Below are 27,071 nucleotides of genomic sequence, written 5' to 3' on the forward strand. Positions count from 1 at the left end.
AGAGGAGGCTAATATCAGATCGATGACGGGGAGACCCCGCAAGGAGATTGGAGAGGTCGATATCCGTTTCCATGTGGTACGGAGTGTGCCAGGTGTTGACACCTACAGACACCTCACATTTCTATGTGGCTGTAGAGGGTTCAGAGAGTGCCAGCCCCCATGCGAAGTTTTCCGCATACCTTCACCACATCAGAGGTTCGGCAAGACATAGCAAGCGATCCCTTCATAGATGTACCCTGCATAAGCTACGGCGGAGTCCCTCTCCGTCTCGTTTGTCGTGTAGAAATGGTCCTGGTCGCCCGGGGCATACAGGCGGTACAATGGGATGCTGCCGCAGATCTGATCCGAGTAAACGTAGGCTGCCGTGCCTTCAGTGGTGTAGCCGTCAAGCTGGATCGTCACGTCGGCCTCCCCCTGATTGGTAGTGTAGAAGTGGTCGGTTGCGCCAACGTTGTAGAGGCGGTAGAAGAGAGTGGTGTTCGCGGTCGGACTCCTGAAGACGAGACCCATATTGCCTTCGAAGACACTTCCCTCATCAACGGAAGTTTGCATCTCGTTGTAATTGACGGTGTAGAAGTGATCCGACTGGGGGCGAGCGCAACGGTAGAACGGGATAGCTGAATCGGTATCACATGTAGTGCTAGCGTCCGTCGACTGCTGCAGTGCTGTCAGCGATAAAACATAATCACCATTCATATGAGACGCACCCGGGCCGCTAGCTCGTTAGAAGCAGCGGGGACAGCAGTCATTGCGACAGCGACGAGGCCGGAGAGGACACGGATGAGCTTGAGCGACATATTCAACTATGTACTGAAGTCTTTTGAGGTGCGATGGGGAAAAATGGGAAGCTATTGCACTTTAAATACGTTCGGCCCTGTATTCGATGTGTCCATCGCAAAAGCTAGGCTTAGCTGTACGTGTACGACCATTGATCGTGGATCATAGGGTAGTACAGGGAGCCACACGAATTGTGACCCCGATCCGCTTCCCTCTTCCGTTGTGCTGTCAGACCAGAGCGACGGCAATGTTTAAGACCTGGAAAGTAACTGAGATGTCAGAGTAGTGAGTAGAATGAATCGAGTGCTTCCATAATCCCTTGCCTACCACGGACAGATGCAGACGCGATTGCATATCCTGTCTACGATATCTGTAGCGTCATAAGGCCGTCACGTACATTCGATGTACAGTAGAATATACTTCAGCGTCGACACCTTCACTGGAGGCAACCGAATGTATGTTGTGAACGGATGAGTTGGAGGCACAGTACCTTCACTCTATGCAGTGCACGTGTGACGTATATTTAGCGACAGATACACATTCAATGGCAGCACTTCAATGATCAGCATTGGCCTGCTGATATTGAAGACACACTGCGCCACAGAAGCAAGCGAAGGACCATACGGTGCCAATCCCCACTCGGTGGCAGGTATGCCATGTAAACCTGCCTTTGTGAAAGGCCACATCCAGAGTCTGAGATGTGTGTCACTGAAAGCGAACAGCTGGGGTCAGAACAGCGGAATAAATCAAGACGCGACCACCTTATCAGATTGCGAGTGCCGCTGAATTCTTCAAGTTGATTCGCCGCTGTCAGCATGCGCCATCGAGCTACCAGCACATTAGTACCACGGCCGAACAGCCAAGACATGCGAGGACATATCGTTATCGAATTTCTCCATGATTCCAGTCGTAGTGCGCAGGCGGTGAGCAGGACAGTGAGGAACATGAAGACCCTGTATGCATGCCCATCGAGACTCACAATGCAACGCAGGACCCAGTACTGGTGGAATGATTGAAACATACCTTACACAGCTAGTAGCAGCGGTTCCTTGGCGGTGTATCAGATTCATGCGACTGTGGACGCATTCCCCGAGAGGCCCTAAATACCATCGAGAGTCATGAGCCGTCATATCGATACAGTGCTCATAAAGTATGACCAGCGCTCACCGTCTAGCTATCGAGATCTTGCGTCACTGCTGATGAAAGGACACACTAAACCTCAGGCCTCAGGCCTCAGGAGAAGCGGGGAACAGTCTCGCATGCCTGATACGCCAGCCTAGGAGTCGTCTGCTGTAACATGTCATGATCACTCCGTCCCAGCGAGCCGACGAATTCATAGGAATGGGAGCCGAAGACATTGCGTTGCGAGCCACATATCCATATTGAAGGTCGTCGTTGCTTGACTCGGATCCGCCGCCTCGGACGCGTCCGTTGGCTCGCCCCCTACCACATAGGCTACTGCGACGGCGTAGTAGTACTGCCTCGTGACCAAAACGCACCACGGAAGTGTTGTCAGCGCATCCAGTAGTGTGTTGCGTCTCCGTTAGCACAATGTAGGACTCGGACTCGCCGGCGGAGCGATCTGCTCGGTCCTGGGCCTGAGCGATGATCCAGAAGTTGTGTGCTAAAAAGCGGTGTGACAATAACAAGTAGTCAGAGCTTCGGCTACGTATCATCAGACTCACAAGACGACCAGTTGACCTATCTTGGTGGCAACGTGTCACAACGAACGGCTACCTATAGTAGTCGTGGTGTCAGCTGGAAGCAAGTAATAAAGGCAGTAAGTGACACGTACCTGTGTGCACCTACAGGTCATGAGGGAGCTCGTTGAATGAGCGCATGTTGAGGCTCGGACATAGCGGGTCGCGATCTGTACAGAGTACTTACGATAAGAAGACTCCGACGCGCTGGCTCCGATGTTATGGTAAGTTCCTACTAAGACGATCTTCAGCTTAGCCGACAGGACCTCGAGCGCACTAACCACGCCCCTTCACCGGCTCATCGAGGTCGAAGAGCATCTGGGACGCAGACCTTCGCATACCACACTCAACAGCGAAGATCGCCACTGGACACACAATCTCGCGCTCCGTGTGCATGCTCTGTCCATCTCTAGCTGTACAATTGTAGCGGTATACTGTCACAGGAGAGGTTCTAGTCATGGATGCAACTAGTGCGCGTTGTACAATACGTGGATGTCATGCAACAAACAAAGCAACAGATGAGGGGGCGGATGCGTGAGCCCAAGGGAGGTGTGCGGGCTCGGGAAGCGGCGGTGTGCGCGGGCAAGAGGGGGAGGAGGGGAACAGGACGGGTAGAGGAGCGCACAGAGGGTGATCCAGAACGAACAGCACACACGATACAAGCCAGCCAGCGGCCACCCGCCACCAACAACCAAGCGAAGCACCAGCAGAGGGCGGCAACCAACTCATTATGACCGAGCGGCCGGCCGATCATTGGTTCGCGCACTGCACTCTCGGCTCGCCCTCCTCGTCCTCGTCCATCGAGTCCGCCGCGCTCGCCCGTGCACGCTGCCGGGTGTCCGCCTCCTCGAGCTCGACATCGTCGAGTACGATGCTCTTCGGGAACTTCTCGAGCGGCGTGCGTGGCGGGAGCGCGCGCTCGAGCGTCGGGATGACCGACGGGTCGAGCCGGTCGGGGAACCTGATCGTGAAGTGCACGAAAAGGTCGCCTGCCTCGTGATGCCGGTAGGAGGGCATGCCCTGGCCGGGGATAACCTTGAGGTCGCCTGGAGCCGCCCGCCGTCAGCAAGGAAAGCTACGCAACTCAATCATCCGAAGACGTACCGTATTTGATGACCTCGCCGGGGTTGATCTTGACGATGAGCGCCCGGTCGTCGAGGTGCTTGATCGCGAACTGGCCTCCGCCGAGTGCTGTGAGCAGGTCGACCTCCTGGTCAATAACCAAGTCGTCGCCCTGGCGCTTGAACCGCTCGTGCGGCTTCTCCTCGATGACGATGATAACGTCGCCGGGGGTGACGCCGGGTGCCTGGTCGCTCTCGCCGCGGAAGTTGATCGTCTGGCCGCCCTTCATGCCCTTGTCGATGTGGACCTCGAGCATCTTCTTCTCGCTGATGACCTTCTTGCCGTTGCACGTCTTGCAGCGGTCCTTCGCGTTGATCATCTCGCCCGTCCCGCTGCACGTGTCGCACGGCTGCTGGATCTGCTGGATCATCGGGCCCATCTGGCGCAGCGTGACGCGCACACCCTGCCCGTGGCACGTCGTACACGTCTGCACCGCACCCTCCTTTCCGCCCTTGCCGCTGCACTTGGCGCAGATAACGTTCCGTGTGAGCGAGAGCTTCGACGTCTTGCCCTTGTAGAGGTCCTCGAGCGTGACGTGTACACGGTGGACGAGGTCTTTCGTCTTGCGCGGCCCGCGGGATGCACCACCGCCGCCGAAGAAGCCTCCGCCGCCGAACAATTGGCTGAACAGATCCTGGAGGTGCGTTGGTTGGGACGCAGCAGAAAACTAGACAAGGGTGACGCACCTGGGGATCCATGCCACCCATGCCGCCTGATTCTGACAATGCTGCCTCTCCCCGTGCATCGTAGATGCTTCGCTTTTGTGGATCTGAGAGGACTTGATATCTGCGCACGAAGGGATGTGAGCATTTCGTTCGAGTTCATAATATTGAGTGCCAGGCCCCCACGGCGGCTGGAAGTCGACGGAGTCCACCGGGCGGTGACCTGCACGCTGCAGGTGCACTAAGCGACCCGCTTAGCGCTGCCGCTGCACCGGCCGCACGCAGCCCACGAGCATGCAGGCGCCGATCGCGAAAACTGTTGTGTCCGATGTTGCGCAGGCTTCCCACCGCCGCCCCAAGCCTCTCCACCACCGCCCAAACCACGCACACCGGTAGAACCAGGCACTCTGAAGGATACTCACGCTTGTGTTACCTCCTTGAACAACTCCGGGTCACCACCCTTGTCTGGGTGCAGTCGTAGTGCTCTAGGCGGATCGAGGTCGTCAGCATATGCGCCTGCGCTGCCAATCAAGAGGTGGCATTCACTTTTTGCGGTAGGCCTTCTTGAGGTCCGCGTCGGATGCGTCTGGCGAGGCCTCGAGGAGGTCGTAGTATTTACTGTGGCGCAACGCGCACCGGGGGCGCCAGATCAGCCTGGTGGTTGCACACCGCTGTGGGCAGCCACTCACGTTTCCTTGACCATCGTCGTCGCTGCGTGGGGTGGGTGGGGGTCGTGGGGGGAGGAGAAAAGGAGCTGGGAGAGGGAGCAGGAGCGGCGGCGGAGGGCGAGGGAGGCGCGATAAAAGCGGTGAGGGAACACGATGGAAGCGCGTCGAATGCACCGGAACCTTCGCCTTGCTGAGTACAGATAAGCGCCCATCTGTGCCCGAACACACACCCGAGCGCCACAACAGCCAAGTACTGATACACACTCTACTATACACAACACAACATCTACTACTTCCCGACAACGACGCCCTCGCTCACGTCCGCGTACACGTCGAACCGCCGCTGTACCGTCACCGGGATCCCCGCCCGCGCGTCGTGGAACGTCTTCGGGTCTGCCAGAACATCAGTATGAGATTGAACGTATAGATTTAAGACAGAGTGAGACCGACCGATGTGCGCGTAGACGATGGCCTCCTCGTGCTCCGTCTCTGCGATCACCTTGCCCCTGCGCAGCGCGTCAGTACGGGTGGCTGACAGAGAGACTGCGACGAGAGCTCACATGGGATCGACGACCATCGAATGGCCCCACTGTGAACAGGAAATGTCATCGGAGGGGCTCGACCGGCCGGACGCAGGATCTGCGACTCACCGCGTGGTACCCAGCCGACAGGTCTCGTGCGGGGCTGCACATCGAGAAATACACTTGTTGGTCGTTCGCTCTGTGCATTCGACTGCGTTAGTGCGAACGCAACTAAAATTCACAGTAGCTCACCGTGCCCGCTGCAGCAGCTCCCAATGAAGAGGACCTGTTGTAAGGTTGAAGGCGCCGGGGTATATGAGGACTTGGCAGCCTGAAACACGATTAGCTTTACGAAGTTCGTCAACGACGTGCGGACGGGCGGACCTTTCCGTGCGCTGATCATTGCGAGCTCTGGGAAGCGCACATCGTAGCAGATGCCGAGTCCAATGCGGGCGAACTCTACCGTAGCCACTTAGTGAGCGCTGCGGCTAGTCTCGACAAGACGATGGACATACCCGTATCAAAGTAGTTGATACTGGTGCCTCCTGAGAGCGTCTCGCTCTCCTGTGAAGAGTTGAGAATTACACCTTGAGCGGGCCTTAAGGCGGACAAACCTTGAACGTGATCTTCCCAGGAATATCGATGTCGAACAGGTGTACTTTACGGTGCATAGCGACCAGCTCTCCTACAGCCGAGGCTCAGAAACAGCCGTTGGTCTCAAAACGCGCGCACTTACCTGCAGGTGAATATACCGTTGAGGTGTTGTACACCTTCTGGTCCGTCTCATCGCGTTCAGGTATCGAACCTGCATCGTGCGCACCCGTGAGAATGAGGGTATGCGCGATAGTCAGGACGTACCTCCAATGAGCCAGACTCCTGCCTCTTTCGCCGCAGCCGACAACATCTTCACCGACTCGCTCACCGACGCCTCAACGCTGTATGACTCCCCAGGCTTGTATCCAATTGTCTCAGCATAGACAGGGAAGTGCGTGTGTCCGTACGGAGAGTTGAAGCACTCCTGTTTCTCGCAGTGAGTTGGGATGCTACGGTGAACGAGTGCAACATGCTACGAACTGGCAACACAACGAGGTTCGGCTTGGGCTTTGATCCTCCGTTTCCTCTTGCAGCCTTCATGATCATCTCACGAGCATGCTTGAGGTTGGCTAGAAGGCATGTCCAGTCAGCGTGTCCGGCGAGCTGTGAGCCTAGCCTTATCACACTTCACCTACCCGCCTTATCCGCACCAACCTGGCCCAACTGAATGAGCGCAAGGTTGAACGGCCTGAACTCTGGAGGAGCAGCAGACGACATGGCACGTCGAGTAGTTGCAGTGAGGGCGGGGACTCGGGAGGCAAGGCGCGATAGGCTGGGGAGGAACATGAGTCGGCTGGGAACACCACGGGCGCCTGCACACAGCGCGCGATCGGATCTGAGATTCATCGTATCATCGATTCGATCGGCCCGGCGATCACAGACGCCCATATACAGCATGTCATGCGAGGCCCCACTGCTCGTCACTGCCCTCGACGTCCACGACGCCCTCGACGACGACGACGACGACGACAGCGACGACAACGACGACAAACTCAATGCCCACGCTGCTCATCTACAACCCCATCTGCGGGGACCGCGGCGCGAAGACGCTCATCACGACGCACGTCCTCCCGCTCCTCGAGCACGCGAACCTCACGCCCGACGTCGTCCTCGCGACTGAGCACGCCGGCCACGCCGGGGCGTTCGTCGTCTCGCACCTCGAGCAGCACTCCGGGCCCTTCACCGTCATCCTAGCCGCCGGCGACGGCACCCTCCACGAGATCATCGAGGCCCTCACCAACACCCCGCCCAAGGGCCAGCGCGCCGCCGCGCCCCCCGCCAAGCTCAGCTTCGCCCTCGTCCCCAGCGGCACCGCCAACGCGCTCTACTCCAGCCTCTTCCCCCCGCTGCCCGACGAGGACCCCACCGCCTACGCCCTCCGCAGCGTGCACGCCCTCATCGAGGGTCGCCCGAGCGCGCCCCTCACGCTCGCCCTCACCTCGCTGCGCTCCCCGCCCGCGACGCGCGCCCCGCCGCGCGTCGCCGTCTCCGCCGTCGTCGCCTCGACCGCGCTGCACGCGAGCATCCTCGCCGACTCGGAGGCCCTCCGCGCGGAGCTCCCGGGGCTCGAGCGCTTCCAGCGCGCGGCCGCGCAGAACCTCACGCGCTGGTACAACGCGTCCGTCAAGCTCTTCCCCACCGCCGCCGCGGGCGTCGTGCAGATGTACGACCCCGAGACGCGGGCGTTCGTGCCGCACCAGCACAGCACCGAGGACGACCCGATCGTCGACCTCGGGGGCCCCTTCGCGTACTTCGTCTCCGTCGTGAACGTCGACCGCCTCGAACCGAAGTTCAGGATCGCTCCGCTGTGGCGGGACGTCAAGCCCGAGGGCGCAGCGCTAGATGTGGTCGTGCTCAGGCCGGAACGCGACCCGAGCGTGCAGATGGACTCGGATGAGTACAGGGAGGCGTTCTCTGAGAAGCTGAAGGGCGTGTTGGGCGGGGCGTACCAGGACGGCGCTCACGTCGGGCTGACGTATGCGGACGATGGGTGTGTGCGCGACAACGGCGAGGGATGGCCTGTCGTGGAGTACTTCAGGTGTGGAGGATGGATGTGGGAACCCGTGAGTGCGCGTAGATCTTGTCCGCCTCTATACTCAGTATACGCTCGCAGGATGACATCGACGACCGGGCACATCTCGTCTGCGCAGACGGCGACATCCACGAGATCGAGAAGGGCGGCAAGGCAACATGCTCAGCAGCAACGCCCTCGGACGACAAGTCCGGCTTCGCAGTCTTCGCGTAAGCGGCAATGTAGAGTTACCTCATTTTGGTTACGGTCCAAGGATTCACGGGTTTGGCTTGCGCTCAAACCAAAGCACAGGCCATGAGCATTTGTAGTTATAGATCGATAGTGTGTATGACGTGCGACGATGGGTATTAGTCTAACGTATTCTGAGATTGTTCATGAGGTTAGCCCTGTTTCTGCGTACCGACCACCAAGCTGATAGTGTATAAAACGCAAAGACATTATGCAGTGATGTTGCGGCTGACTGCGCCGGAGAGGACTCCCTCCACAATAGCCTTTGCTTTCTGGTGCACTTCTTCGATGGTCGCGGAGGCGTCGATCTGCAAGGTCGAAGTGAGTCGATGCATGATCTGACTGAAAACGCCGTGAACATACCGAGGCAACCTTGTGTAGCTTGGTGTAGTGTTCGATGACAGGCATCGTCTTCTCCTGGTACACGACTGCAAAAAGATCAGCGGGGGTACAACTCGCAGCCAAGGGTAATAGACGCACGGAGACGCTTCTTGATACTCTCTGCGTTATCATCCTCCCGTCCACTCGTCTCACCACGTTTGAGCAGCCGCTTCGACATCTCCTCTTCTGTCGTTGTGAAGAACAATACCAACGAGCACTCGCACACCTGTCATCTACACTCAGCTCTGCTGCATTCCATTGGTCAAGCTAACGCGCACCTCATCATCGAACTTCTCCGCCTGGTCCATCTTCCGAGGGAACCCGTCGATAAGGAAGCGGCCCTTACCATCCGCCCAACCTTCGCCCGACCGGCCCTCGGCGAGCGCAGCCTTCATGGCGTTCTCGAGGAGTTTGATTGTCACCTCCATGGGCACGATTTGGCCCTCCTTGATGTACGTGCGGATCATCTCGCCATATTCGGATCCCTCGCGGTTCTGCTCTGCTCGGAGCAGGTCGCCGGCTACGTGTCGCGCATCAGTCAGGTACACGCAGGGAGTAGCCGAGCCAGAGCGCGCACCGGAGAGGTGGCAGAAGCCAAAGTCATTCACAAGGTTGGCGCACTGCGTGCCCTTGCCTTGGGTAGACGACAGAGGTTACAGCAAGTCCTGACAGCCTGTGATGTCCGAGCCTTACCAACACCAGGTCCGCCGAGCACGAAGATGACGGTGACTCCGCTCTTATCAAACACCCGAGTCTTCTCCTCTGCGCTCATTGCAGGCACAGGTTCGTCGGTTGTAGCGGGGGCAGCTTCGAGAGTCGCTGAGGCAGGTTCCGCTGTCGCCGAGGGTGCCGGTTCCGTGTTCGCGCTGGTGCTCGCAGGAGGCTCTGTAGCAGGCTTCGACGACTCGGGTTCAGAGGCCTTCTCAGCAGCCTTCTTGTCCTTCTTGTCCTTCTTGTTCTTGTCGAGGTGCAGCGCGTGCGAGAGCTTGTCGAGGATGGGCATCGTCAGAGCGCCTAGTCGCATACGTTAATTCTTAGACGCCTTGTCACCGTCACCAGGATGGAGCGGGGGCACGAGGGGGTTGTCGTGCTGGCGGGGCTGCTGAGAGGCGGGGTAGGTTGTTGCGCGGTGCCGTGCGAGGAGGTAGAACGCGCCGAAGGACGCGAGGGAGAGGCCGACGAAGAGAAACGGGTTGGGAGCCTTGTTCGGCATTCACTGCTCAGGACGCAAGAGGTTCTCGGGTGGCTGCGTGTTGACGCGTGTGTGGCAGGGCCTTGCGATCCTAATATGCACAAATAACGCTCGCACGTGCAGCACGCCCACTTCGAGCGTGGACGCGTTTGTCCTTGTACTCCCGCTCACTCCTCGACTCGGACCACTGCCAGCCATGGCCGACGTACGCTATGCATACGGGACAGAAGTCTACGTAGTGCGCGCGTGCTACCATGAAGACGGTACCGATCTACTGGCTGTAGGAGGCGCGCACTCGGTAGAGGTCCTGGTAGTGGTGAGTGAACGCGTCCATGGTCTGCATCCGAACGTTGATTGGATCTAGGTAGACCCAAGGCTCGTGCAAGAGCATTGCGAACTTCCATATTGGCACACGCATCACCGCGCTAGCGTGGTCATCCAAAGTCACCTCGCCTTCCGTTAGCGACGTTTGGTCGATCGAGTACGCCACAGCAACTGACATACGCGTATGTCTGAGTTCACCCGGTTTCTTAGGCTTTCAGCAGCTGGCGCCGACCGCGAACTCTTCATCCTGTCAAAATCCTCTGCCGACGACGAGCATGTCTTCCAATTCGGCGGGGGCATGACCGGCCACCACGGCAAAATCAACGACATGACGTTCTGCGGAGGACACGGAGAAGAGAGCTCAAGATATGTGGCAACGGTATCCGGTAAGCCGAACCGCGCTTGACCTATTCGATGGCTCCTTATTCCCTCCGTTTATAAGACGACAAACTCCTCATGGTCTGGGACCTCAATCCCTCAATCAACATCGCCTCCCCCCACTCTCCAATAGACGAAGATAGTTCCTCTCGCCGCCCCCAACCTACCGTATATGTCGTCGCCTTTCCACACCCTCTCACGTCCGTCAATTCGCATCCGACCACGAGCAAGGAGCTGCTCGTGTCGGACTGCCGCGGCTCGATCTTCCTTACGGACTGGCGGACCGAATGGGAGGAAGACGAGCACGACGCTTGGAGAAACTCAAACGTCGTCGAACTCGTCGAGCCACGCGCCTTGGCAAGCCCTGTCATCGGGGTGAAGTCTAAGTGGACAGGGTCCGTGTCCTGGCGGCGAGACTCAGTGGATACGTGAGCATATTCCAAACGTCACAATCCATCGCTTCCTACAATCGATTGACCCTGGACCGCACAGCGTTGGCGCCGTCTACGGCTCAAGGTTCGCCATCTGGGACATGGGCGACCTCCAAGGCGGCAAGCCCACAGTCACAGGTGTGAGTTTCCCCGAGGGCGGCGCGCTCTTCCGGTACGTCTCGTCTCATCCCCCTGCACCACTGCCGCTCACCGGCTCTTCTGGCATGACAGGTGGTGCCCGACCTACCCCGAGTATTTCGCCATCGCGAGCAGCTCGCCCGCAAAAGGCGCTGCCATACACCTTCACAACGCCAACTACATCAACGCCGTACCAACCGTTCTGGGTATCGCGCCCCATCCGCTGCATGTGCGGACGTTTGACTGGCTCGCGGAGAAGGGTATCCCGAGGATAGCCGCAGGGGTAGGGAGAGAGGTTATTATATTTTACATTGGAACCGAGTGATGTGTACAAGGTTCGGCTACATTGCATGAATATTGCACGTATGATGATGAGATATACCCGGATATGGTCAAGTGTAACAGAACGACGTTCTGTAGAGCGAAGCCCACAGCTCGAAGTCGACATCCTCCCCGGAGTCAGCTAGAAGTCTAGGTGAGACTCTGACTATATTACACCTAGTCAGTTCCATGTCAAACCCAATCACAAGAACCTGCTAAAATTCTCTCAACTTCCCTGCCCTCACGCTCCCTCAGGGCTTCGAGGCGGAGATGGTGAGCGTCGCGTGATACGACTTTGTACCACCTCTGCCCACCCGAGGGATGGTGCCCTAAGTCCAATCCGATGTGCACTACAGTGGGAATCCGCGCCGCGATTCCGCAGGCGATGTCCAGTATCACTACTGCCTTCCTGGCGCTCGAGTGCATCGCGCTTTGGTCGCCGAGCGCATCGAGGTATACCGTATCCACAGGAACGACAAGGGCGTTTAGAGGTGCCTGTCCAAGGGTGTTGAAATAATGTGACTGAAGAGACACGAACCAAGTCAATCGAAGCACTTGTGAAGCACCGGAACATAAATGGGACTGGGATGCTTACGTCTAACCAGCCCTCGACGCTGCAAGGTCCCCCCAGCTTGTACGCCCCCTCCGACTGGGTGTTCTTAGCGTGCACAAACTTGACGAACCGGACAGTACGCGCTGCGCACTTCACGAGCTGCGCTACCGCCCAGTAGTCCGCGTCTCGGCACGTCAACGACGTCGGCGCCATGCTCATCATCATCTCGACCGCCAGGCAGAGCTGCTCTTGCACCCAGTCGGAGCCGACGAGCTCGACATTTCGGACGGGACGGCAGATCGGAACAGGCCTGTCCAGCGAGACAGACTCGAGGCGCGTCCACAAGTCCCGCCCGATCTTCTCGTCGATGCATCGCGCGTATACCTCCAACTTTCGGACCTCGGGGAACGCACGCGCCAGGGCGGGCAGGCTCGCGACGTCGCGCACGCCACCGAGCGTGAGGTGCCTGACAGCCGGCCACACTACGCCCGGCTCGAGCACCTGGATGAGGTCGAGATTGTTGACGAGTGTGAGAGTGACGAGAGACTGCGTTAAGTTGTACAGGAGGTGATGGCGCCCAGGGACGAGACGGCAATTGGGGGCGTCGAAGGACGACAGCCTAACCACTGCGGGTCGGCTTGCCATCTCGGAGAGTATGCGCAGCGCATGCGGGCCTGCATAATCCTCGAAGCGGATCTCGGCGAGGTTCTTGAGCGAGGTGATCGCAGCAACGACCTGGGAAGGCGCGTTAGAGAAGAGACGTTCCGCGCCCCTGACAGTCAACACGCGCAAGCCAGTCGCAAGGGCCAATATTCGTGCAACGTCACTTGTCAACGCGAAGTCCGGTTTGAAGTACACCTGCAGGCCCTTGAACACTGGCGCCCCGATCGTCAGCGACCTAATGCAGGGCGCCCGCTGCGAGAGGTGGGCAAGAACATAATTGCAAAAGGCCTGCAACTGCTCCGAGGCCTCTATTTTGGTCCTGTGGCTCAGAGAAACGTCTCTGAGGATGGATGGCAACGCACAGGCGTACGCCTCCTTACAGGTGAAGGCGAACTGGAGGACGTCGCGCCTCGCTACTAGATAGGATACGATAACCTCGCCTATCTCCACAGGAACGCCGTAGATGGACATCTTGTACTTGTTGGATTAGTAGTGACCTGTATACGGAACGGGGATAAGTAGAAAGTTGTCGAGGGCGAGTGTAGTGCCTAGGGTCATGCCTAGGGTCGAGATGAGTCTTAAGGCGCACTCAGTCCGCAGACGTCGGAGTCGAGCGTACCAGACGCGCAGATTGTGCGACGTGCAGCTCCTCGTCGACACAGGTGTCTTCGTCACAAAGAACTCAGTCCCGCAGGTATGCGGATAGATAGTGCGATGACATACCTGTTACTGCAGCCGCTCAATGCATTTCTCTGCGCCTCGCCCAGGGCGCCAGGGGTAATGAATGACCTGCGGTGTCGATAGCATATATATCGCCACGACGGCGGCCGCTACCAAGTCTCTCGAAAAACCATGCGTGCAAAGCCGGGCTATTTGAATGCCTGAGATGTTGGATTTGATGGCAGCAATGAGCACATTGCCATAGGAGTGACGGATACACTCGGATGCGTCGCTCTGACGCATGGTTCGACCACACCGTTCATAAGCTACCCGGAGGATGGTTTGGGATCGCGTCAGGTTCGGGACGCGCCCATGTGATCGAGCTGGCGCTACAGCATACGCGGCGCACTATGCGTCCAATTGTGATATCAGAAACTCACCTCATGTACTGTTCGCTGTGGTGACGGGATGCACCCGCAAGATGCGTCCATATGGACCACAGCACACTGCTGCTTTGCCAGATCAGACTGTGAATTACCTCACCTTGATGCGTCTTTGCGGTCCAGTACACCACCTTGCCGCTCAATCCAGCCTGCTTCGCCACCTTCTTGAGACCATCAAGTCTCAAGAACACGCCATAGTCACCGGAAAGGCATGTCATAGATAAGGATATTCTTGAGCATCAGAGATGAGGACGCACTCGTTGGGATCGACGTGACATTAGTTTGAACGAGTTGAATCAGCTCGATGCCCTGTTGACCATGAGCAGCGGGACAAAGAACCCAGGTATCATCATCCCTCCGAGATGTAAGAGTGTCAGGTCGATTGGTTCCCCTGCATACATGTAGTGCTGCGGGTTCTCTGTGAGCTCGTCGACCATGAGCGTGTCTCCAGAAATATAGATACTCACTGAAGTAATGAGTCATTGTCACGGTGTCATCAATCAATGAACAATGTCCCAGAACGCACAGGCAAAATCGTCATTTGAACTGGTCACACAATACTCCAATTCAGGGACCCAGAGCGACGAGATGAACAATCGAGGTCAATGTAAATGGCAGATGGTCAAAGGCACGCACGGCAGCGAGAATGTGGTTGAGGGTGGTCAGTGGCCCGGGAGGGACACGTCGTCGTTTAGCGGACATGCCTGTTACCCTCAGCGCAGGTTTCTTCCTCGTGATTGCAGACTGCACAATGCAGAGGACCATGCTCTGGAAGCTGTTGAGCGCGTAGACTTGCGCGAAAGCCCCTCTGGGGCCCTTTCCTGCGGGATGCTCCTTGGTATGCGAGACTATGATAATGAGAAGGTCACGACTGGGTGAAGCCTCTACCTTCTCGTCTCGTCGAAATGGTCACTACTACATGTGCCACGTTAGACGCGTAATTGAAGCAGCGCATATAGCCAGCTTACGCTTCTTGTCAATGGCAAGCTAAGCATTGGTGGCCTTGTCCTCGGATCCTCCCAAGTTAAGAAGTGAACAGAAAATCCATGCTTGCGACAAGGAACAACGTATCGTCGGGAAGGCTGCGAACAAGCGATGCGCTGCAAGACCGTGCCACTGACAGAGGTCGATATAAAATCTAGAAAAGGCAAGCCCGCCCTGCCCGGTAGCGCGAGCACGTGAGTGCGACACGGCCAACCACCACGAGCAGTGGCAGCTCACAGCAGGCCTCAATCCACCACCTCCACTCCCTCCTACTCGCCTCCCTTCTGTGCGTATCCTCCTCTTCTCTTACTCTCTGGTATCAAGACACACCTTACTGACCACCCTCATCGTGAGTCACCTTCACGTCGCGCCCACAACTCGTCTGTTGAACCGAAGCCACCAACAGCCGCGCCGCGATGGTCTTGACCCCGAACCCAGAAGATCAGGGACCACCACCACGGAGACCGGATGTAAAGCGGAAGCTGGTCGTTGTAGGAGACGGTATGACGCGTTCAGACCTCATAACCCTCTTCGCATGCGCTTGACGGCTTGTATCTCCCCCTCGCGTTTGATATGACGCACACGCTTACGCTACTAAGGCGGTTGTGGGAAGACATGTTTGCTCATTGTCTATGCTGAAAACCGATTCCCCGAGGTGAGCCATTGACCCACTGTACGCCGCCGTGAACTGACAGCATGCTTCCTGAACAGTCATATATTCCAACCGTCTTCGAGAACTACGTAACAAACGTGAACTTCGACGGAAAGCTTGTGGAACTCGCGCTATGGGATACGGCAGGACAGGAGGAGTACGACAGACTACGACCACTGAGCTACCCGGAGAGCGACGTGATCCTCGTAGTCTTCTCCGTCGACTTCCCTACCAGCTTGCAGAACGTACAGGATAAGGTGTGTGATCCTTCCTCTCATCCCTCCGCTCTTCGTTGACTCTGCCTTCCCTCTCGCCTCGCCTCTTTCCCTACGCGCCCACCAGTGGTGGCCAGAAGTGGCGCATTTCTGTGAAGGCGTGCCGACCATCCTCGTAGCCACCAAGATTGACCTCCGGAGAGACGAGGGCACAAAACGGATGCTCAGCGCGCAGGGCCAGGTGCCCGTTGCCTCCGAGCAGGGCATCGCCGTCGCGCGCGAGATCGGCGCGAAGTACATCGAGTGCTCTGCGAAGCTCGGGCAGAACGTGCAGGAGGTGTTCGCGCTCGCGCTCAAGGAGAGCATGAAGGGGAAGTGGGGAAAGATGGTCAAGCAGCGGCGGTGTGTCGTGACGTGACGTCCGCAGCCAACCCATGGACGTGGACATTCTGTTGCGCATCCCTTGGCGGCGCGCTGCGCGCCGCGCTCTTCGAGACTTCTAGGACGATACCGATCACCTTTGCGTACATACACACACATCCTCCCGTCCCTCATCTCTCTGCTCGTTTGCTTGCTTGCTCGCACTCGCATCGCACGTCTCTGGCCTATCTATCATCATCAGCTTTATCGTAGACCTTGTACGTTAGGGGTTGTACTGACGATTGCTCTCACTCTGTTTTGAGCATGTTCGGAGGCTGATATAAGCGGCGTGCGGTGCGTACGGAAACAACGGCAAGGTAAAGGAAACAGAGGAGCATCGTGATGGCAGTGCCGACGTCGACGAATGCCAGGTCCGTTAGATTGCCCACCGGGATAACTAGCTCTGAGGCTTGCACGGATGGAGAATGTGGTATGATAGAAAGCGAGGACGTCGTGAACATATCAGGCTGTATGTGCGGCGCGATCTCATGGGGAACGTTCATGCTTCCCGAACCTGAACAGAGATGACTAGGTTGCAAACATTCCCGTGTGTACGACTCACTTGACGAGGGACACGCCCAGAAACCAACTGGTCGGTCCATCTGAACAGATCGAAGTTCTGGCTTATCGGCCGCGCTAGGATTGCCATACCTAGCGTGCAGAGGGACATCGATAACCAGCTCCATCTCGGCTTCTCTCCTCTCCTCCACTTCGACATCGAGCAGTAGAACAGATCCTTCCGAACCCACAGCTCCTACAGGCAGCTCCAAGTCAGACGTCCCCCGCACAGTGACCGAGAAGCCAGGGCGTTGCACGAGTTCATACTGGTCCGCGTACACGTCCGGAGGGAGGACATGCAGGAGGTGTAGGGTGCAGTCCGCGGTTCGCGCAGGGTCGCGCAGCGTAAGACGCGTTGTGTAGGTGAAATGAAAGCCCCGCGCGTCGAGTGAGGAGAACAGCCGAGACATGGATGCGGTTGAACTCTCGGAGTACGAGCGGACTGCGAGATCCTGCTGCCCCCCAGTGAGGGCCTGTGCATAAGCCGTGCTCTTCTGAATGCGACGGTCACGACCTACGGGCGCTAATCTACGCAATCAGACGCGTGTCGCCCAGTCGCCCATCTTGGGTTGCACCCATCGCATCTGCTTGCGGACGACACACGCCTCAGGTCGGCCGATTTCTGCCTTCTGTCAGTACAGCGGAAGGTGGGTACGCGACTTCTGTCATTCCAGAGCAGTAGCTAACGTGCTCATGGCAATGCGGCGCGCCAGCCCGATGAGCCCGCCACGCGCTGATTGGCTCCAAGAAGCGCGAGGTGCTCGCGCTCTTCCTTTTAAGGAAGGTGACGCTACCGCGCACTGCGCGCACTGCAGCGTATGGTACGTTTGCATCCCCTCTCTACACTTGTCACTCACCATGTCGCCCACACAGCAGACGCGCTCCAAGAATGTCAATGCAGCCAGCTCAAAAGGCGGCAAACAGCAAGCGTCGACCAGGGCGCCGAAGGGCAACAAACGGCACACGTCGAATGATGCCGCCGGATGCGGATGAATGCGTCGAGTTGACGGCGACAGAGAAGAAAGTCTTGGAGTACCTGACGGCTAAGCAGGACAGGTTTGAGAAACAGGAGGCTGCTGCACGCCAAGCCAGTGAGTTCCTGTATTCAGTGTCTGAGAACATTGCTGTTCATGATACACCAGACTTTCGCAAGAGGACAATCAACATGACCGCGGAAGACGCGTCAGAGGACGAAGACGAAGAGGACGAGGAGCCTAAGCAACCGAAGCATGCCAAGCGACGTACGTGTATCCTCATCTTGCTTGGTCGAACAACAACAACTCATCTACTCATTTGTAGCTAGACTCAGACCAAACTTCAAGGGCAAGGCTGCACGACATGCTGATGCTGAAGTGGAAGACGAGGATCAGGACATGGAGATGCAGGCCGAGCAGGATGACAAGTTAAAGAAGGTGAGTGAACACCAACGATCATGGATGATAGGCTAATATTTGTGCGTGAATAATGTAGGGTGCCAGTGGAGGCAAGGTGGTGTCCACAAAGGCCAAAAACTCAAAGAAGGCACGATTTCCTCCACCGTCAGATGGTGAAGACAGCGGAGCTAAGGAGGGAAGAGGCACTGACACTGAGGAGGAGGAGGAGGAGGAGGAGAGCAGCACAGACCAGGAAAGGGATAATGATAGTAACAGCAGTATCATGGTGAGTGTTGCTATTGTAGTTTACGCACAGCATGCAGGTAACAATCCTGCAGTTCCCAAAAAGCAAACACACCACAAAGGGCATGGGAAAGAGAAGGCAGGGTTCCAGCGGTGTTGCACGGAAACACATTCGGAACCATGCTCTGGTGATGGACTTGCCAGACAGTGTCCGCCCGGTCAAGAATATGGGGGCCTTGTACCTCAAGATGCACATCACGCTTGAGCAAGCCTGGACAATGTATGATGGCTCCACCAACGATCGCCTGTCAGACAGGCATGAAGTCTTGAAGGCAGTTATGACAATGGTGGTGACCCACAAGAACAAGGACGGGTGTGTTCCACGGGATCTTGCAGCTGCATTGGATGAGCTGCGAGGGGAAGAAGACAAGGTGGTGGCCCTGAGGAAGATGGTGCTTGACCTGGTGAGTTTATTGATCAACATGTCATAACCCTACAGCACTACATCATCCACAGGTCTGGCAGGGCGCGTCGCAGATGAGGAACGACCTCAAGAAGAAGGCAAAGCAGGTTGTCGATGAGGCGTATGGATTCGCGGGGCTGAAAGCACCTAAGAAGGAGGCCCTGGCAATGTGGCTGCTGAAGACCTACAAGCAGAGCGTGAAGGGAGGCTACGCCTACGTGCCTTACTTCACCTTCCCGGTGAAGGAGGTTGTCTGGACAGATGGGCAGAAGAGCAAGGGTGGTAGTCAGGTCAATGAGCAGAAGGTACGTGGTCTATTGATAGGCTACTGAATGGATGCGACTGACATTCACTTCAGAGCAAACTGGCCAACACGAAGCTGTTCCAGCACCCTGCCATTGCCAAGCTCATCTATGCATTTTGGTTCAGCTTATCGCATAAGGAGGTGAGAGATCGGCGCGAGAAGTTCAGCAGTGTCCCGGACAACCTCATCGCCCTGGTCTGCAATGCAGTGAGTACAGGTATTCATCATTTGAACACGCTAAGGCTGCTGGTAAACAGCTGGAGGCAGCTATCAAGGACCATCTGCAGACCAGTGCAAGCAATGCACTGGACTTGCAATTCTCGAACAAGATCTATGCGCCAAAGTGAGTCCACACTAGCACGACTCACTATTGAGTGTATAACTAGGGGTCTGCTCAGGTGGAACGACCACATGACGATCCTTGAGGAGATGTGCAAAGTGCACCCAGAGGTATACCAACGCATGCAGAGTGGCATCTGGACCCACGTCAAGTAAGTAACAGGTTTTGGATGAGTGGTACAGGCTAACTACGTTTTCTCAGCTTGAAGATCAAGGAAGATGATAAGGTGCGCGGTGGAGCCGATGAGGAGAGCCTGCCTAGCCAACCGCAGGGCTTCAACTGGGATGACATCTCTGCGGATGACGTCGAGGAAATGGAGCGCGAGGAGGACAAGATGGAGAGCGAGGATGAGGACAAGATGAAGGACAGGCATAGCAGCATGGAACCTCAGTAGAACCTTCTGGTTGCCTGCATGAAGGCGCACTGCCAGGTATCTGTACCAGAGGCTGTCTATGGTGTAGTTCCTTTATGTGTGCCCAACTAAGCGCAATTGCAACTCGGATATACATACTCACAAATCCGGCCACAGATTACCATTCTCTCGACCGGCCATCACGAGTTTAGGGTGAACCATGTGCAACCATGCGCGGTATTGTACAATGTTCCGTTTGATGTATTCATGATTCATGCCGTCTCCTCTTCCACGTAATACTGTCGTTTCGCTGTCGACCCCGGCACCTCGTCGAGCTGTGGCTGCTTCGCGACCGCCGCCTTGGGCTTCGGTCGGTGTGTGTCGACTGCGTCGATCGGGAGCGTGTATCTGAGGTGAGCAGTTAGCGGCAGAGCGTCGGGCGTTCGGTGAGACACGGACCGCTCCTCGTCACAACCGTACGCCTTTGGTGTAAGCTTGATGACGGTGTGCAGGGGGATCTTGATGTAGGGTAGGTCGGCCTGGGGGAAATTGTGGAAATAAGCATATCTGTGGGAGATGTCACTACATGCGAGATTCTCGGTCTCGGGTTCATCACACGCACAAGCAACGGAGAATGGCCTGTACGTCGACGGAATCAGCGTAAGCAGCAATGGAGAGAAGTTCGAAACCAGACCTGGTGCCCGATGATGAGGATGTTCTCTTGTCGCTCTGATTCCATGATGACGGACTCGAGACGCACAACGACGTCTCGGTACGACTCGCCACCTGCGCGGAGAACTCAGTAGCTGTCCTATAATACGACGGGATGAGCCCACAGAACTGACCTCGATAGCGGTAGTTGAACTTGTCTTCGTCACGATTTGCGAAGTCTTCCGGGTATGCTTGCTGCAAAGAGAGTATGTACGGTGAACAGGGAGCATTCACTGACGTGTGACGAACCTCGATCTCTTCGTACGTCATGCCGTCACACACACCGGCATCCAGCTCGTCGAGGGACTTCCATGTCAGCTTGGTATACGGTAGGAAGTGCGCTGTTTGGATGGTACGTTGCAGGGTTGATGTCCAGACCTGCAGACATTGAGTTCGCGGCACGACGATCTGACGAACGTGACATACTGTGAGAGGGGCATCGCCGATGTTGTCCTTGATGAGACCGGGCAATGATTTCGCGTAGGCTTGCCCGCGCTCGGACAGTGGCGCGTCACCGCCGATCTTGCCCTCCACGTTGTACTGGCTCTCCCCATGCTATGCGGTCCCAGTTAGGATCGCTCCACAGACTGGTATAGGCGGAATCATACCCGCGACATGAATATGCTCCTCGGCTTCAGGTGCAAGTTCATCAGGTAGAACGCGATGCGACTCTGCAGGTACCCGCGGATGTGGTTCATGACGACCTGGTTGCCGACGTTGATGATTTTGAGGTACGAGAGGTGGGGCTCCGTGATCGTCTCGTAGACCTGCTCGTACGCGCGAATGCGCCGCAGGAAGTCCGCCTTCGCCTGGTCGGGCGACATGTCCTTGTAGTCCGGGTCACCCGAGGATACCTTGAGCGCGACGTTGGCAGCGATGATCGCCGGGTCGTCGCAGATCGACTCGAGGAAGATCACGGTGAAGCCCTTCTCGCGCGCGACACGCTGCTTCATCTTCTCTCTGGTTGCGGTGATTGAGCGCGCAGCGTTTCGATGCTGTGAAGCTCACCTTCGATTGTGCGTGCTGTTCGTTGCATCTGCTATGGTATTAGCGGCGAGAAACGGTCGTAGTATGGCACCAACCGTGGATGCCGACGTTCCCGCCGTCCTTGAGCCATTGGATGAGCATTTCCAGGCTGTCCTCGGCGAGCTTGTCGCGCAGCCGGGTCGCCTGCTCGTTCGAGTGGCTGAAGTACTCTGCCGTGTGGTCCTCTCGCTGACCGCTCCTAATATAGAAATGGTTCCGTTTAGCGGTAGCTCGATAGTAGGGGATACGCACGTCATGGCTCGTTGCCGGGCCCGCGATCGACGCAGCTGGCCGACATTGAATACCTATGCATGTGTGAGCGTATGGACAATGACCTCGAGATCGGCAGCAGGCAGACCTTGACATCGTACTCTAGCCACTGTGATCGGGCAGGTGAGTGGATGTATGGTCGAGCAGGGGGACAAACCGGACTTTGAGATAGCGCATGAGCTTGTTGCTAAGGTACGACTTGCCCCGCGCGGGTAGCCCAACCTAAGAGAAGCGAAATTTAATGCACGAATCATTATATTATGCGCACTACATACGGTGGCCACCACGATCTTAGCTTCTGAATAGTCCGGCTTCGCAACTTCCCGGTATTCAGCATTTTCTCAAGACATCGTCTGTAGTCCAGCTGACCTTTGTTGCCGATGCCGACGACCGAAATGGGCGGCGTCGCGGATTGCGAGGGCATCTTACTCGAAGCGGCCGACTGGTCGAACCGCTTCAACCTGAAATCGATAGTCTCGGATCGCACTGATGATACAGCTAGGTGCAGCTTACATAGGACCGCCTGCGCCGAACAGGGCAGGGGGCGCGTTGATCGCAGGTACAGGGCCGTCGCCGGTGTGCATCTCGAGCGCGGCGTCGACGTGGACGAGGTCGCGGTGCGACAGCGTCGGGGTAGAGGTGGGAGACTCGGGGCGTGAGTTCGCGGCCGCCATGCTGCCTGAGCGACGCCGATAGTCTGATTAGCAGGCTGTTCACGACTCGGAGAGAGAGGTTGGATTGGAGGAGGGCGAGCGACCAGTCTCCAGGCGCACGTTTGCCCGATACATCGCTTAGGCGCCCGTCTGTGGCGAGGCGTACAGCGGGCGTCTGTAGGCTGCTACATAGCTACGGTTGTCTTGGACCTCTGTGTGGTGGCAAGTAGCAAGACCGCATATGCGAAACTGTGTCGGCCCAGGACTGCTGCTGGCAGTGGCACTAAGTATTATCCTGCCACGGCTGCTCAGGTGCGTGCCTAGTTCCCAGTGCGAGGATAACAAGGCTTGTCGCTGACTTCAAGTTACTAAAACAGTACCGGTGTGCAGTTGCGTCCGGTGTCCCTGAATTGGAGGCTCAAATGCCTCCGCACGTCGTTACAATGACGGAGTCCAAAGTCCGTGAATCAGACTTGCTACCCTTAGAGCTGTGGGACATAGTCCTCAGTCACGTCGGCTGCGAAACGCGTACACTGTTGGACTGCTCTCTGGTCTGTCGAACTTGGCTGCCAATGGCGCGCAAATACCGTTTCATGGCGGTGAACCTCTTTTCGAAAATCAGCCCCGAAATGCCGCCGCCCAACTCCCCCTTGCTCCTCTGCGACCCGTCGTCGACTATCCTTCCATACGTTCGCTGCATCCGCTTGGTCGAGGGCTTGGTGCCGAAGAGCTTGGTCGATCGCCTCACAACCAACTCTCCTGCCGACATGGGAAAGTTCGGGGGTCTGGCTTGGCTCGATGACATACTCCCTACCATCCGCGTCGACGATCTAACGGCACTCCGCTACTTGGACCTGCTCGAAATCCGATGGGATGAACTCACCGCGGCGTCGCGCACTAGTCTCAAGCGCCTCTGTCGGAATGTCACGATGCTACAACACTTTTCGAGCTCCACCATCCAGGCAGGCGGCAGTGTACTCGCCGTGGAACTCCTCCTCGCCTCGCCGTCGCTGCGCGTGTTCACTTTCGAGTCATCCGAGAACTCGGATGGTTTGAATTTGGCGCCTCCGCAGCGACCCCTCAATGTCGCCCTGTACTCCAACATGCCTAAAGTGACGCCTCCTCTCACTCGCCTCTCGGTCAAGGGTCACTTGGGCGAAGTCCTCGCAGGTCTACAGTTGGTCTGTCCGAAGATGCCATTAGAAGACCTTACCCTCGCCAAGATAACGCAGGAGGACGAAGGCCTGGCGATCTCCTTCGCCCAGTCATGTGCAGATACATTGACGAACTTATCGCTGGAATACGAGAAGATGGATGCCCCCGTGTACGAGCGTAAGTCATCAACACCATCGTCTGTGCATTTGTCTGAGCTGAGAAACCTAATAGCCGCGATCTGCTTTAACGACGGTATCTCCGGTCTGACCTCCCTACGGGCATTCACGCTCAAGGTGCACCTGCAACACATCCCCTCCATTCTGCGTCACATCCAGTCGCGCGACCTCAAGCACCTCACGCTGGAGACCTCGGCGCGGACGCTCTCCGCGAGCGACCTGGACGACCTCGCGCACGTCCTCACCACTGGGGTGCTTGCTACCGCGCGCCCGAATGTCACGATCATCTGCTTTCCGCTGCGCGACATCCGTTCTGATGCTGCAGCTATGGCCGACATGTCCAACAAGCTCGCGACGAGCCTGAAGGACCTGGAGAAGGAGGGCAGACTTGATATACTGTGGCCTATACCGAGGCCAAGGGTGTGAGCATGATCTGTGACTCGCCGAGTCGTGTGTATTGGTGTTACAGTGAGCAAGGCGAAGTAGAAAGGTGCACTGTTGGGATGAGTTGACTGACGGGAGTACATAGAAGGGATTTGGAATATTCGAAATACTTCTTCGTCTGACATGTTTGCGATATATCATGGGGTGAGAGTGAGGCTTGGGTGTCTTCCAGTCACCGTCGGGCGTCGTACACTGCATTCAGCTCTCCTCACCGCCCTCACCGCCCACTGTCATCGGGATTGCATCTCAATGTTCCAATGATAAGAGTGCGTCCGGATCGCGCTCGCTGCCGCCGTCACACTCAGGAATGTTTGGTACAGTTCAGATAGGGGCTAGACACCCTCAAAAGTTCCGGCTCCTCGTGCTACACTGAGTTCTGATTCACCCAAGAGTACTATACAGACGTATTGTCCCTCTGGGGAACCTCGACAGCATAGATGTGTTTAGGTCGCGCGCGGGGCGCTAATGAGACGCGATTGTGGCTGACAGCGGGCCGGCAGACGGGCAGCGCCACAAGCGCGTCTCCGTGACACGCGGTTGCGAGGGACGGCGCCGTCCGAGAGTTCTTCGAGGGTGTCTCTTAGCCGACGGAGATGCTCCACCGCGCCCAACGGTCCATCTCCGAGATCTGCTCCTGCGATATGCATTGCATTCCCGCCACACCCGCCACGGGCTGCATCTGCCCGCATCTCGCTCACTCAGCCCCAGTCTCCCCGCGTTCTTACGTCGCGCGTCGCGCACTCGCTCTCACTCGGCGACGAGCCTCAAGCTGCACTTCCGGCGACGACGCTGTCTAGTCTCCATCCCGGTCTGCAGGCCCCGCCTGGTCTCGCCGCTCCCTTACTTCCGTCGGCTGTTAGCCGCAGCCACGATAAATCGATCCTCAGCTCTGCGCTGGCACCTCCATCATGTCTTTCCAGCGAAGCTACCTCGACCCCTCCCCAGATTTGTCGACTCCACCCCCGTCACCGTGGCGGGCTCGCGCGGAACACATCCGCCGCCGTCCGATACGCCTGAGGCAGGCCGCCTTTCTCTTGACCGCGTTCACGATCCTCTGCACGTTCGTATATCTCTCGCGGCACCGTCAGAGCGACTCCTACACGTATGATGACTGGATAGACATCGCGGACCGCCGCGTGCCCCTTCAATCATTGCAAGAGCCCAACCTACCGCTGCCCCCACAGAACGGACACGACCACCGCCCCCAACACGTTCCTGGCCGAACACCACAGCTTATAGAGGACCATGCTATCCGACCCCAAGTTGACGTGTCCAAACTAGATCATTCCGATACCCATGCTGATGCTGTCGCTGTCGCTGCTCCTGCTCCTGCACCGGAGCCTATCGTATTCTCCCTTATCATGTTCTCGGAAGATTCTGCTAATGAAGGTGCTATACTGATGAAGGTCCGTCGTATCCGTGCTTCTGGGACTATGCGTTCCGACCGAACTCTTCGCCGCAGTCTATCCTCATGTACACTAGCAAACCTGTCGAATTCCATGTCATTTGCGATGAAGGCGCGCAAGCCTATCTCGAGAAGCGGATCCGACTCATTACACGCCCGACGCGCAATATCCTGGTCCGGTTCTATCGTCTAACGTTCGACGACATGAAGAGGCGCATTGAGCGCGAGGGTGCGATCGTGTCTGACCACTCTGCCGGGACCCGTAAGTCTCGTCACGACCTGTCGTTTTTCTGAGGTTCACCGTGTCTCTATCCTCTAGCGGGCCTCATGAAACTCTTCATACACGAAATCCTGCCCGAGTCCGTCTCGCGGGCAGTCTTCATCGACACCGACGCGTTCTTCATCACCGATCCAGCGCTACTATGGGACCGCTTCTCGTCCTTCAAACCGGACACGGCTGTCTCCATGCCCTATCATCCTGACCAGTCCAACGAGGGGTGGCACCACGCCAACCGGATCTGCTCCTGCATCATGCTCCTCGACCTCGCGCGCCTCCGGAAGTTCCGCCTCATGGACTCGAGCGCGTACCGCGCCGCCGGTGCGCCCGCGCTCGCGCCCGCAGCGTTCGAGGCGATGTTCGGCGCGCCCGGGGACGACGGCAAGTACGAGGGCGTGAAGCTCGGCGACCAGGGCTACTGGTGGGCGATCACGTCGCAGATGCCGAAGGTCTTCGAGCACCTGAGCTACGACTGGGAGATGTCGAGCTGCCTGATGGACATGTACGGCACGGGCCTCGGGGATGACGCACGGGGTCTCGAGGAGGAGGGCAGGCGCCAGGTGCATACGCTGGACACGCCGCAGGAGGGCGAGACGGTCCTCCCGAAGATGCTTCATTTGTGCGTCGCGTAATGCCGCTCTTCACATGGCTTGATCGGACTCACGTTCGTTTCCTTGCAGCAACTGCCTCGATGGCGCGCCTAATTACTACGAGTGGGACGGCTGGTCCGACCCGCAGAACAGCCTCGGGCAGAGGTGGCAACATGCCGTGAAGTATCATGCCGGCTTCAAGTGGCTCTGGCTCAACGCCCACAAACCGATGGGCACGCTCACGATCGAGACACAGGAAAAGGTCGTCTTCGCAGACGAGCTGTTTGCGCAGCGACAAGCCGTCGGTCCCAGGGAGTCTGCGTAGTCTAATTTATTCTTACCACACTAGTGTGATATATAGTCCACCGCAGGGTATGTAATGGATCGAGTTGAATCATCAGTAGTCTCTGTCCCTTTGGTATTCAAGTGAGCTTGATTCGACATTTGAGCCCAACATGGCCCTCGAACATAAACATACTAGCGACGTTGCTACCGTGACCAGTATACCGGCTTGCATCCACTTATTTGGGGAGATGTAGTGTTGCACCTTGTGGCGCCGAATTTGGCAGTCGACAGGTCGACACCATCTAGCGGCTATCTTGCAGTGACTTTGAAGGTTTGCACCCTACGTTGATGAAATCTGTGTCCCTTTCAGACTCAAGGGGAGCGAGT

The 27,071-nt window shown here is 57.2% G+C and overlaps 13 protein-coding genes across 13 annotated transcripts; 6 read left to right on the forward strand and 7 right to left on the reverse strand.

The window, feature by feature from the left end:
* Positions 1–189: 189 nt before the first annotated feature.
* Positions 190–1,201, reverse strand: C8Q71DRAFT_883285 (uncharacterized protein; the record flags this gene model as incomplete). The annotated part of the gene is made up of 2 exons (XM_047928514.1): positions 708–1,201; positions 190–654 (listed from the first exon to the last, which is right to left on the reverse strand). Exons 1-2 carry the CDS (start codon positions 795–797, stop codon positions 190–192), a joined length of 555 nt encoding a protein of 184 aa, XP_047774216.1. The 5' UTR covers positions 798–1,201.
* A 2,026-nt stretch (positions 1,202–3,227) lies between these two features.
* C8Q71DRAFT_799187 (uncharacterized protein) lies at positions 3,228–4,964 on the reverse strand (the record flags this gene model as incomplete). The annotated part of the gene is made up of 6 exons (XM_047925872.1): positions 3,228–3,523; positions 3,582–4,233; positions 4,286–4,385; positions 4,684–4,746; positions 4,808–4,879; positions 4,951–4,964. 6 exons carry the CDS (start codon positions 4,962–4,964, stop codon positions 3,228–3,230), a joined length of 1,197 nt encoding a protein of 398 aa, XP_047774217.1.
* Positions 4,965–5,164: 200 nt separating this feature from the next.
* Positions 5,165–6,956, reverse strand: C8Q71DRAFT_783919 (carbon-nitrogen hydrolase). Its single transcript, XM_047925000.1, has 12 exons — positions 6,680–6,956; positions 6,525–6,613; positions 6,309–6,468; positions 6,187–6,255; positions 6,065–6,135; positions 5,966–6,014; positions 5,835–5,909; positions 5,703–5,781; positions 5,580–5,649; positions 5,490–5,518; positions 5,380–5,435; positions 5,165–5,322 (listed from the first exon to the last, which is right to left on the reverse strand). Exons 1-12 carry the CDS (start codon positions 6,939–6,941, stop codon positions 5,219–5,221), a joined length of 1,113 nt encoding a protein of 370 aa, XP_047774218.1. The 5' UTR covers positions 6,942–6,956; the 3' UTR covers positions 5,165–5,218.
* Positions 6,957–8,289, forward strand: C8Q71DRAFT_824590 (ATP-NAD kinase-like domain-containing protein; the record flags this gene model as incomplete). Its single annotated transcript, XM_047926261.1, has 2 exons — positions 6,957–8,107; positions 8,158–8,289. The coding sequence occupies exons 1-2, from the start codon at positions 7,040–7,042 to the stop codon at positions 8,287–8,289; spliced, it is 1,200 nt and encodes a 399-aa protein (XP_047774219.1). The 5' UTR covers positions 6,957–7,039.
* A 154-nt stretch (positions 8,290–8,443) lies between these two features.
* On the reverse strand, positions 8,444–9,932 carry C8Q71DRAFT_316325 (UMP-CMP kinase). Its single transcript, XM_047917755.1, has 5 exons — positions 9,379–9,932; positions 8,964–9,319; positions 8,785–8,911; positions 8,668–8,732; positions 8,444–8,612 (listed from the first exon to the last, which is right to left on the reverse strand). Exons 1-5 carry the CDS (start codon positions 9,707–9,709, stop codon positions 8,514–8,516), a joined length of 978 nt encoding a protein of 325 aa, XP_047774220.1. The 5' UTR covers positions 9,710–9,932; the 3' UTR covers positions 8,444–8,513.
* Positions 9,933–10,019: 87 nt separating this feature from the next.
* On the forward strand, positions 10,020–11,538 carry C8Q71DRAFT_783926 (uncharacterized protein). Its single transcript, XM_047925001.1, has 6 exons — positions 10,020–10,193; positions 10,246–10,358; positions 10,412–10,587; positions 10,644–11,007; positions 11,072–11,182; positions 11,242–11,538. The coding sequence occupies exons 1-6, from the start codon at positions 10,074–10,076 to the stop codon at positions 11,471–11,473; spliced, it is 1,116 nt and encodes a 371-aa protein (XP_047774221.1). The 5' UTR covers positions 10,020–10,073; the 3' UTR covers positions 11,474–11,538.
* Positions 11,539–11,556: 18 nt separating this feature from the next.
* Positions 11,557–13,447, reverse strand: C8Q71DRAFT_316422 (uncharacterized protein). The gene is made up of 4 exons (XM_047917757.1): positions 13,409–13,447; positions 12,065–13,351; positions 11,701–11,991; positions 11,557–11,646 (listed from the first exon to the last, which is right to left on the reverse strand). The coding sequence occupies exons 2-4, from the start codon at positions 13,154–13,156 to the stop codon at positions 11,641–11,643; spliced, it is 1,389 nt and encodes a 462-aa protein (XP_047774222.1). The 5' UTR covers positions 13,157–13,351; positions 13,409–13,447; the 3' UTR covers positions 11,557–11,640.
* Positions 13,448–14,970: 1,523 nt separating this feature from the next.
* On the forward strand, positions 14,971–16,308 carry C8Q71DRAFT_316445 (P-loop containing nucleoside triphosphate hydrolase protein). Its single transcript, XM_047917758.1, has 5 exons — positions 14,971–15,121; positions 15,179–15,273; positions 15,372–15,427; positions 15,484–15,681; positions 15,767–16,308. Exons 2-5 carry the CDS (start codon positions 15,189–15,191, stop codon positions 16,055–16,057), a joined length of 630 nt encoding a protein of 209 aa, XP_047774223.1. The 5' UTR covers positions 14,971–15,121; positions 15,179–15,188; the 3' UTR covers positions 16,058–16,308.
* C8Q71DRAFT_783931 (PIG-X) lies at positions 16,300–17,092 on the reverse strand. Its single transcript, XM_047925002.1, has one exon. The coding sequence runs from the start codon at positions 17,025–17,027 to the stop codon at positions 16,308–16,310; it is 720 nt and encodes a 239-aa protein (XP_047774224.1). The 5' UTR covers positions 17,028–17,092; the 3' UTR covers positions 16,300–16,307.
* An 880-nt stretch (positions 17,093–17,972) lies between these two features.
* Positions 17,973–19,490, forward strand: C8Q71DRAFT_316548 (uncharacterized protein). Its single transcript, XM_047917759.1, has 7 exons — positions 17,973–18,029; positions 18,088–18,163; positions 18,214–18,276; positions 18,329–18,697; positions 18,750–19,001; positions 19,055–19,343; positions 19,399–19,490. The coding sequence occupies exons 2-7, from the start codon at positions 18,161–18,163 to the stop codon at positions 19,413–19,415; spliced, it is 993 nt and encodes a 330-aa protein (XP_047774225.1). The 5' UTR covers positions 17,973–18,029; positions 18,088–18,160; the 3' UTR covers positions 19,416–19,490.
* A 51-nt stretch (positions 19,491–19,541) lies between these two features.
* Positions 19,542–22,477, reverse strand: C8Q71DRAFT_783943 (bifunctional 6-phosphofructo-2-kinase/fructose-2,6-bisphosphate 2-phosphatase). Its single transcript, XM_047925003.1, has 17 exons — positions 22,213–22,477; positions 22,069–22,160; positions 21,975–22,018; positions 21,862–21,921; positions 21,788–21,808; positions 21,682–21,734; positions 21,486–21,628; positions 21,412–21,439; positions 21,012–21,363; positions 20,830–20,958; positions 20,653–20,781; positions 20,538–20,598; positions 20,387–20,478; positions 20,315–20,331; positions 20,152–20,259; positions 19,852–20,100; positions 19,542–19,790 (listed from the first exon to the last, which is right to left on the reverse strand). Exons 1-16 carry the CDS (start codon positions 22,371–22,373, stop codon positions 19,965–19,967), a joined length of 1,626 nt encoding a protein of 541 aa, XP_047774226.1. The 5' UTR covers positions 22,374–22,477; the 3' UTR covers positions 19,542–19,790; positions 19,852–19,964.
* Positions 22,478–22,550: 73 nt separating this feature from the next.
* On the forward strand, positions 22,551–24,383 carry C8Q71DRAFT_910990 (uncharacterized protein). The gene is made up of 3 exons (XM_047929112.1): positions 22,551–22,664; positions 22,730–23,684; positions 23,739–24,383. The coding sequence occupies exons 2-3, from the start codon at positions 22,775–22,777 to the stop codon at positions 24,107–24,109; spliced, it is 1,281 nt and encodes a 426-aa protein (XP_047774227.1). The 5' UTR covers positions 22,551–22,664; positions 22,730–22,774; the 3' UTR covers positions 24,110–24,383.
* Positions 24,384–24,926: 543 nt separating this feature from the next.
* C8Q71DRAFT_316624 (uncharacterized protein) lies at positions 24,927–26,799 on the forward strand. Its single transcript, XM_047917760.1, has 4 exons — positions 24,927–25,533; positions 25,590–25,794; positions 25,852–26,428; positions 26,490–26,799. Exons 1-4 carry the CDS (start codon positions 25,036–25,038, stop codon positions 26,722–26,724), a joined length of 1,515 nt encoding a protein of 504 aa, XP_047774228.1. The 5' UTR covers positions 24,927–25,035; the 3' UTR covers positions 26,725–26,799.
* Positions 26,800–27,071: the final 272 nt, after the last annotated feature.

The sequence above is a fragment of the Rhodofomes roseus genome, assembly GCF_022264815.1.
Source record: "Rhodofomes roseus strain CIRM-BRFM 1785 chromosome Unknown C8Q71scaffold_28, whole genome shotgun sequence".
NCBI lineage: Eukaryota > Fungi > Basidiomycota > Agaricomycetes > Polyporales > Fomitopsidaceae > Rhodofomes > Rhodofomes roseus.